The following is a 10,087-nucleotide window of genomic DNA, read 5'->3' as shown; positions in this document are numbered from 1 at the left end:
CAGTCCCTTTCGATGTATTACATTACAACTATAACTAAACCAGCAGTAATAACTGATGATAACACTTTAAAATGGTCTACTCTACTGTGATGACCTGCTGGTAGGTCAACTGAAGGTCAACTGTTTGTGAATTTGAAAGGAGTAAAGGTGGCTGATGATGCTTGCCCTCCTCTCTTTATATTTTCCTCCCTCAACCACTCGTTCTCTCAATACATCTGTTTCTCTAGTTCTTTCCATCCATATGTTGTGTTTGTAAACCATTTATCTCCTTCTCTCCATCTCTAGTCTATTTTCTCTCTCCACCATTCTCTCCGTCTCTCTTCAACTCTCTCTCGCTGACGCCACAGAGAAGCAGACACCTTTCATCCTGCTGACTCAGTAATCAGCCTGAGGCGGTGGGTGTGGGGTGGGGGTGTTGGTGGCAGCGACCGAGCGAGGAGGGGGAAGTGCTTGGCTTCCACATCAGGCACACTAGCCTATCACATGCAATGAAAAAGAGCTGGCTAATGGCTTTTAGAATGGTGTCCTGCAAGCTGTGTTACAGGAGCGCAAACCGCTGTCTCCTCTCTTTCAACAATCTACTTCATACTAAACACAGTGACTGTCACATGCAGGCAGATATATAAGCGCACATGCATACACACACAAATCCACTGTAATTGCACTGGTTATTACAGTAAATAGATGGAAATCAAAGGACTGTTACATATTCAGATCTTGGGAGTGGGTCCATGCCTGATTCACATCTTTCTGCTCCTGTGTATCACATTGGTGACGACAAGCAGAAGACACTACAAACAGACCACTTGATCCTCACCCTGGGCAGTGGAATGACCTTCCGGGAATCTGCCTACTGTTTTCAGTGGGAAAGTGCTTTTGCACCTGTGCTCTGTTTCTGAGGCAGTTCACACACTGCACAGAGGGTAAGGTCAACACTCTGAGGTCATATACTGTATGAGTGGAGGAGAAACAGTCAGCCAGGTTAAAGGTTAAAGCCATTCGTATAACACCTGCTCTTCGGAAATCATGAAAAAAAAAGTTAAAGGAAAAAAGAACACAACACTTTTATTCAACATTCAATCTATTGAAAATCTCTCATGGATGCTGTTTTATTGTGTTTACTAAACAGCTCTCAGTGAGTAAATTTAAATATCTTACCAAAAACAACTGCACAAAGTTTAGCAAAAATTATACAAGCCTATTTAGGATAAATGTTAAATACTTTGGCTGGTACAGTATGGGTACACATTGTTACGTAGTACTTACAAATGTTAAATATCTTTGCAACTTGCCCAATTTCAGAGATTTACAATAAAACTAGTGTGATCAACATTGAGGGAAAGTTTAATACAATCAATTTAAGTTGGTTTGCAATTGTAATGGATGTAAAAAAATATATATAAAAAACATTATAATCAATGTGCAGTCACACCAACCATGTTGTACAAACGTGTTTATATTGTGTAATTAAGCAGTCATATAACAGTACACTTGCTTACAGTTTGTAACCACAATATAAATACATGTTTTAACAACACTTGATATAAAGTAGGACGATAGTCCACAATTTAAATTAAATGTAAATCCATTAACATACATAAAGTATTCAGACCCCTTGACATTTTCCACATTTTGTTACGTTACAGTCTTATTCTAAAATTGAGGAAATAATATTTTCCCCTCATCAATCTATACACAATAGCCCATAATGACAAAGCGAAAACAGGTTTTTAGAAATGTTTGAATTTTTTACTACTTATTTACTTAAGTATTCAATCCCTTTGAGACTCGAAATTAAGCTCAGGTACATCCGGTTTCCATTGATCATCCTTGAGAAGTTTATACAACTTGATTGGAGCACACCTGCTGTAAATTCAATTGATTGGACATGATTTGGAAAGGCACACAGCGATCTATATAAGGTCCCACAGTTGACAGCGCATGTCAGAGCAAAAAACAAGCCATGAGGTCGAAAGAATTGTCTGTAGAGCTCCGAGACAGGATTGTCTCGAGGCACAGATCAGGGGAAGGATACCAAAGCATTTCTGCAGCATTGAAGGTCCCCAAGAAAAAAGTGGCCTCCGTCATTCTTAACTGAGCAATCAGGGGGAAAATGGCCTTGGTCAGAGAGGTGACAAAGAACGCCCAGTCTGAGGTCCTGAGAGGTCTGGAGCAGGTTTTCATCAAGTATCTCTCTGCCATTCATCTTTGCCTTGTTTCAGACTAGTCTCAGAGTCCCTGCCGCTGAAAAACATCCCCACAGCGTGATTCTGCCACAACCATGCTTCACCGTAGGGATGGTGTCAGGTTTCCTCCAGACGTGACGCTTGGCATTCAGGCCAAAGAGTTCAATCTTTTTCTCATGGTCTGAGAGTCTTTAGGTGTCTTTTGGCAAACTCCAAGCGGGCTTCATGTGCCTTTTACTGAGGAGTGGCTTCCGTCTGAACACTCTACCATAAAGGCCTGATTGGTGGAGTGCTGCAGAGATGGTTGTCCTTCTGGAAGGTTCTCCTATCTCCACAGAGGAACTCTAGAGCTCTGTCAGAGTGACAATCGGGTTCTTGGTCACCTCCCTGACCAAGGCCCTTCTCCCCCGATTTCTCAGTTTGGCCGGGTGGCCAGCTTAGGAAGAGTCTTGGTGGTTTCAAACTTCTTCCATTTAAGAATGATGGAGGCCACTGTGTTCTTGGGGACCTTCAAACGACCACCCCTCAATACTGTCAAAAACGCTCCCAAAAACTCTTCTGCGAGCAGGCCTTTCTAAGGCCTGGAAGGATATTGACCTCATCCAGTCAGTTGAGGATGCCTGGTTGGTCTTTAAAAGTAATTTCCTTACTGTCTTAAATAAGCATGCCCCTTTCAAAAAATGTAGAACTAAGAACAGATATAGCCCTTGCTTCACTCCAGACCTGACTACCCACGACCAGCACAAAAACATTCTGTGGCGTACTGCAATAGCATCAAATAGTCCCCGCGATATGCACCTTTTCAGGGAAGTCAGGAATCAATATACACAATCAGTTAGGAACGCAAAGGCTAGCTTTTTCAAACAGACATTTGCATCCTGTAGCTCTAACTCCAAAAAGTTCTGGGACACTGTAAAGTCCATGGAGAATAAGAGCACCTCCTCCCAGCTGCCCACTGCACTGAGGCTAGGAAACACTGTCACCACCGATAAATCCATGATAATCGAGAATTTCAATAAGCATTTCTCTACAGCTGGCCATGCTTTCCTCCTGGCTACCCCAACCCTGGCCAACAGCTCCGCACCCCCCACAGCTGCTTGCCTAAGCATCCCCAGCTTCTCCTTCACCCAAATCCAGATAGCAGATGTTCTGAAAGAGCTGCAAAACCGTGACCTGTACAAATCAGCTGGGCTAGACAATCTGGACCCTCTCTTTCTAAAATTATACACCGCCATTGTTGCAACTCCTATAACTAGTCTGTTCAACCTCTCTTTCGCATCGTCCAAGATTCCCAAAGACTGTAAAGCTGCCGCGGTCATCCCCCTCTTCAAAGGGGGAGACACTCTAGAACCAAACTGTTACAGACCTACATCCATCCTGCCCTGCCTTTCTAAAGTCTTCGAAAGCCAAGTTAACAAACAGATCACTGACCATTTCGAATCCCACCATACCTTCTCCGCTGTGCAATCTGGTTTCCGAGCTGATCACGGGTGCACCTCAGCCACACTCAAGGTACTAAACGATATCATAACCGCCATCGATAAAAGACTGTATTGTGCAGCCGTCTTCATTGACCTGGTCAAGGCTTTCGACTCTGTCAATCACCATATTCTTATCGGCAGACTCAACAGCCTTGGTTTCTCAAATGACTGCCTCGCCTGGTTTACCAACTAATTCTCAGATAGAGTTCAGTGTGTCAAATCGGAGGGCCTGTTGTCTGGACCTCTGGCAGTCTCTATACGGGTACCACAGGGTTCAATTCTCGGGCCGACTCTTTTCTTTGCTAATATAAAGGATGTCGCTCATGCTGTGGGTGTTTCCTTGATCCACCTCTACGCAGACGACACCATTCTTTGGACACTGTGTTAACAAACCTCCAAACGAGCTTCAATGCCATACAACACTCCTTCCGTGGCCTCCAACTGCTCTTAAACGCTAGTAAAACTAATTGCATGCTCTTCAACCGATCGCTGCCCGCACCCGCCCGCCCAACTAGCATCACTACTCTGGACGGTTCTGACTTAGAATATGTGGACAACTACAAATACCTACAGTGCTGTGAAAAAGTATTTGCCCCCTTCCTGATTTCTTATTTTTGTTGCACATTTGTCACACTTAAATGTTTCAGATCATCAAACAAATTTAAATATTACACAAAGAAAACCCAAGTAAATACAAAATGCAGTTTTTAAGTGAAGATTTTATTTATTAAGGGAAAAAAGCTATCCGACCCTTCATGGCCCTATGTGAAAAAGTAATTGCGCCCTAAACCTAATAACTGGTTGTGCCACCCTCAGCAGCAACAACTGCCATCAAGCATTTGCGATAACTGGCAATGAGTCTTTCACATCACTGTGGAGGAATTTTGGCCCACTCTTCTTTGCAGAATTGTTTTAATTCAGCCACATTGGAGGGTTTTCGAGCATGAACCGCCTTTTTAAGGTCACGCCACAGCATCTCAATCGGATTCAAGTCCGGACTTTGACTGGGCCACTCCAAAACCTTCATTTTGTTTTTTTTAAGCCACGCAGAGGTGGACTTGCTGGTGTGTTTTGGATCATTGTCCTGATGCAGAACCCAAGTGCGCTTCAGCTTGAGGTCACGAACTGATGGCCGGACATTCTCCTTCAGGATTTTTTGGTAGAAAGCAGAATTCATGGTTCCATCAATAACAGCAAGTCGTCCAGGACCTGAAGCAGCAAAGCAGCCCCAGACCATCACACTACCACCATCATATTTGACAGTTGGTAAGATGTTCTTTTTCTGAAATGCTGTGTTACTTTTATGCCAGATGTAACGTGACGTACACCTTCCAAAAAGTTCAACCTTTGTCTCGTCAATCCACAGAATATTTTCCCAAAAGTCTTGGGGATCATCAAGATGTTTATTGCCAAAAGTGAGACGAGCCTGTATGTTCTTTTTGGTCAGCAGTGGTTTTCGCCTTGGAACTCTGCCATGGATGCCATTTTTTCCCAGTCTCTTTCTTATGGTTGAGTCATGAACACTGACCTTAACTGAGGCAAGTGAGGCCTGCAGTTCTTTAGATGTTGTTGTGGGGTTTTTTGTGACCTATTGGATGAGTCGTCGCTGCGCTCTTGGGGTAATTTTGGTAGGCCGGCCACTCTTTGGATCGCGGCATGATGTCTTGCTTTCTGAGATCTTTTGGCCTACTTCATTTTGTCAGACAGGTTCTATTTAAGTGATTTCTTGATTCAGCAGGTCTGGCAGTAATCAGGCCTGGGTGTGGCTAGTGAAATTGAACTCAGCTTTCCAAAAAATGTGATTAACCATAGTATATTCATGATTTAACAAGGGGGGGGGGGGCAATTATTTTGTCACATAGGACCATGAAGGTTTGGATATCTTTTTTCCCTTAATAAATAAAATGATCACTTAAAAACTGCATTTTATGTTTACTTGGGTTATCTTTGTGTAATATTAAAATTTGCTTGATGATCTGAAACATTTAAGTGTGACAAAAATACAAAAAAATAAGAAATCAGGAAGAGGGCAAATACTTTTTCACAGTACTGTAGGTGTCTGGCTAGACTGTCAACTCTCCTTCCAGACTCATATTAAACATCTCCAATCCAAAATTAAATCTAGAATCGACTTCCTATTTCGCAACAAAGCCTCCTTCACTCACGCTGCCAAACATATCCTCGTAAAACTGACTATCCTACCGATCCTCGACTTCGGCGATGTCATTTACAAAATAGCCTCCAACACTCTACTCAGCAAACTGGATGCAGTCTATCACAGTGCCATCCATTTTGTCACCAATTCCCCATATACCACCCACCCACCACTGCGACCTGTATGCTCTCGTTGTCTGGCCCTCGCTACATATTCCTCGCCAGACCCACTGGCTCCAGGTCATCTATAAGTCTTTGCTAGTTAGAGCTCCGCCTTATCTCAGCTCATTGGTCACCATAACAACACCCATCCGTAGCACATGGTCCAGCAGGTAGATCTCACTGGTCATCCCCAAAGCCAACACCCACTTTGGCCGCCTTTCCTTCCAGTTCTCTGCTGCCAATGACTGGAACAAATTGCAAAAATCACTGAAGTTGGAGACATATCTCCCTCACTAACTTTATGCATCAGCTATCTGAGCAGCTGTACATAGCCCATCTGTAAATAACCCACCCAACTACCTACCTTGTTTTTATTTACTTTTTTGCTCTTTTGCACACCAATATTTCTACTTGCACTTCATCATCTGCACATCTATCACTTCAGTGTTAATTTGCTAAATTGTAATTACTTCGATACTATGGCCTATTTATTGCCTTACCTTCTTACTTCATTTGCACACACTATATATAGATTTTTCTATTGTATTATTGAGTGTACTTTTGTTTATCCTATGTGTTAACTCTGTGTTGTCTTTTGTCGCACTGCTTTGCTTTCTCTTGGCCAGAACGCCGTTGTAAATTAGAATTTGTTCTGAACTGGCCTATCTGGTTAAATAAAGGTGAAATAAATAAAATATATATTTTTAAATGCTGCAGAATTCTTTTGGTACCCTTCCCCTGATCTGTGCTTCGACACAATCCAGTCTCAACGCTCTACGGACAATTATTTTGACCTCATGGTTTGGTTTTTGCTCTAACATGAACTGTCAATTGTGGGACCTTATATAGACAGGTCTGTGCCTTTCCAAATCATGTCCAATCAATTGAATTTACCACAAGTGGACTCCAATCAAGTTGTAGAAACATATCAAGGATGATCAATGCAAACAGGATGCACCTGAGCTCAATTTCCAGTCTCCTAGCAAATGGTCTGAAAATTTGTGAATATTTTTTCTGTTTTTAATATTTTATACATTTGCAAAAAATTCTAAAAACCTGTTTTTGCTTTGTCATTATGGGGTATTATGTGTAGGTTGCTGATCATTTAAAAAATAAATATATTTTAGAATAAGGCTGTAATGTAAAAAATTGTGGAAAAGTCAAGGGGTCTGAATACTTTCCGAAACCACTGTAAATTCATTAACACTTCCATTGTTTAACACCTCCCAAATTTGAACTGCAAACAGCCACCATGGTTTAACAACTCCCCCCACCCCTCCCATTTTGCCAGTTACCCACTGATATGTATAAAAGGGGTATGTATACCTGCAAGAAAGTGGTAAATAAGACGCTGTTTGAAGGTGAGTCATATACACGTTACAGGTAATATACCACATATTCTGTCTGAAATGGGCATTATCTCCACCACACAGCCCCAGCCAGTGAGTCTTCAGAGTCTTCACATCCAGTGGTCCCTCAGGAAGCAACCATCAATGAAGGTCAAAGGTCAGCATACAGAAAAAAATGACACTCCACTTTCATTTGTCACAAGCCAAATTAGTGCATTTGTATGCAAAAGTGTTTATTATTAGGCCTAAGTTTTGTATAATTTAAAAAAAATATCAAGTCAGTTGATTGTATGTGAAACAAATACAATTTTATATGTTCACTATATAGCCATGCTTCCACAGCTTTCTTGGAGCCTGATATACAATGCGTATGCTCCAAGTGCAAAGTTCACACTTGTTTTCTCAGACGGAATGAATCCTAGACGTTATGGTATGGTGAAAGGAGTGTAAATGGAGAGACATTTGTTTTAATCAATCACTCAATAACCTTTTTTATAAAACACATTTGTCACAGCTTTGAATTTGGTGTTTTATGGAGCTCCTTCTTGTTGTAATGACTGTCATTCTTTCCACATCAATAAGCCTAATTAAAAGTAAGCTAGATGACTTGGTTCCTTTACATTTTGTCTGCCTGTCGCACTACACTTCTCCTTTATACAGACATGAGTAAAATAATAATCGCACTGCTAAGTGTTAAAACAATATGGCCACATAAAGCAAACCTTTGTCTCTAAAAAATATATATTCTGGAGAAAGAACATTTTACGAAATCTAAAGCCATTGGCTTCCATGATCTAGTCATGTAATCAATGAAAGGATACATAAATGAGCCAGAAAAATGTTTATAAGTGGATCCAACAATTACTCAACAGACTAACACAAAGAAGTATTAATGGCTTTATTGATCTAAAGCAGATGACAAATGATTTCAACATGGCTGGATAGGTAACAAAAAAATGATGGTCATTTGCAGGCAATAATAAATCAATAATATTTTTAAAAAATCTAGTTCTTTTTCTTGAACAATTAACAAAAATGTCTGTAAAAGAAAAACAACACAATTTTAAGCCACATCTGGCCAGCAGAACCAGGTCCTCAAAATGCAATGAGAGTAAAAGGATGCCCAGCACAAGGAGATAGATACATCATCATCAACCATGTATGCATTATATTTATTAGAATAGAATTATCACAGAAAAGCACTTGAGTGAAGATCTGAACACAAATAAGTAAAACTATTTCCAAGTGTTTCGGTGGATGAATCAATGTAAGACAAGATTGAGAGTCGGCCTAGTAGCCTACATGAAGACAAAATTAATATTCTAATTCTCGTATGTAACGTAATTTCATAAATCAGACTGGTTATTCAATTTAACAAAAGTAAGAGGAACTATTTCAAGTATGTTCATGAAGATGTGTGTGTGGCAAAGTAGCCTACAACAGCCAAGTTTAGGCCTACTAAATAGACAGTTCCATACATGTCCAGCATGCATGATTGATTATAGATTAATATTACAAATCTGACTTATTATCGTAATAACTTTAAAAGCTGAATTAGATGATAGGTTTGCATCAAGAACTAGTATTAAATCATTAATATTGTTAAAACAAACAAGCATATCAATAAAAAAAATCAGTAAAATAGATTGTGTGGCTGTTACAAAGAATAAACTCACATAAAATACTCGGGCGAGGAAGGATTGTCACTGGTAGACCCAGTTTCATGGTAACCGTTAGAACCAGTCAATTTCTCGCATTTGAGTTTATATGCGTCCCTCTCGCGTGCCAGCCGGTTGAGCTCGTTCTTTAACTGCTCCACCTGTGTGACGAGGCTGGTCTTCTCATGCTCCAGAACGTGCTTCAGCTGAACACGTTTGTAGCGGCAGGATTGTGCATAACCGCGGTTTTTCAGGGTTCGGCGCTTCTGCTTCAGACGCATCACGTCGTCCTTGGTCAGACCCCTCAAGTGCCGATTGAGCTCCCTCACTGACATAGACACCAGCTGGTCGTCGGAGAAGCCGCTCTCCGCGTTGAGTCGTCTGTCGTGGCGATTCTGCTGATGGAGGTGGTGCGCACTTAGCTGCGAGTCGGGTGAGTGCTGAGCCGAGTAGTCGAGGTCGTGCTTGTTGTGGTTATATTGATTTTGGCAGTGCATATCTTGCATATCAGGGGGACCCGAGAGGGCGTCGGGTTGACGGTTAAGTCCAGGGTACTGCTGGGCATGACCGTTGAGGTTATGTGCCGCCCCGTACCCTTCGAAATCCGATTGGAGAGCCTGTTGGTGATCGTGTGGAGAGGGTTGGTGCCCGTGGACTGTGGTACCGATGAGGGCCTCCACTGCGTCCTCAGGTGTCAGGCCAAAAGTGTTGGGATACATTTGCTGAGAATAACCTCCACTGCTGGGCGTCCAGTAAAGATCATCATCAGGGTTCCTCTGCTCACCCGGATTATAACTCGGTGATGAGGGCACCGAACTGCAAGGGGTGCTGACCGGGGTGGAGGAGACTGAGTCCGGTCTCTGGAGCTCGCTGCACGGCCCAAAGAATGAGCGGTCGATCCCCTGCATTGTCTCCTTCTTCACATCGAACTTCATCAAGTCGAACGCACTGACATAACCCAAAGGGGTTTTCGGCAGACCCAGGTTTGTATGCGATTCGGCGGTCATTCTTTTCTGGATCTATTTATCTTGGCCACATCCAAGGGTCACAAAACTCAATTCTCTCATGCAGTCTTTTGCAACAATTGCACTATTGGT

General features: G+C 42.0%; 1 protein-coding gene across 1 annotated transcript; it reads right to left on the bottom strand.

The window, feature by feature from the left end:
* Window positions 1-8,216: 8,216 nt before the first annotated feature.
* Window positions 8,217-10,010, bottom strand: LOC115137570 (transcription factor MafB-like). The gene has a single exon (XM_029673892.2). It carries the CDS (start codon window positions 9,995-9,997, stop codon window positions 9,005-9,007), a length of 993 nt encoding a protein of 330 aa, XP_029529752.1. The 5' UTR covers window positions 9,998-10,010; the 3' UTR covers window positions 8,217-9,004.
* Between the last annotated feature and the right edge of the window lie 77 nt (window positions 10,011-10,087).

This window comes from Oncorhynchus nerka, linkage group LG2 (genome assembly GCF_034236695.1).
Source record: "Oncorhynchus nerka isolate Pitt River linkage group LG2, Oner_Uvic_2.0, whole genome shotgun sequence".
NCBI lineage: Eukaryota > Metazoa > Chordata > Actinopteri > Salmoniformes > Salmonidae > Oncorhynchus > Oncorhynchus nerka.
Note: the sequence above shows the minus strand (reverse complement) of the source record. Positions and strands in the feature narration are given on the sequence as shown.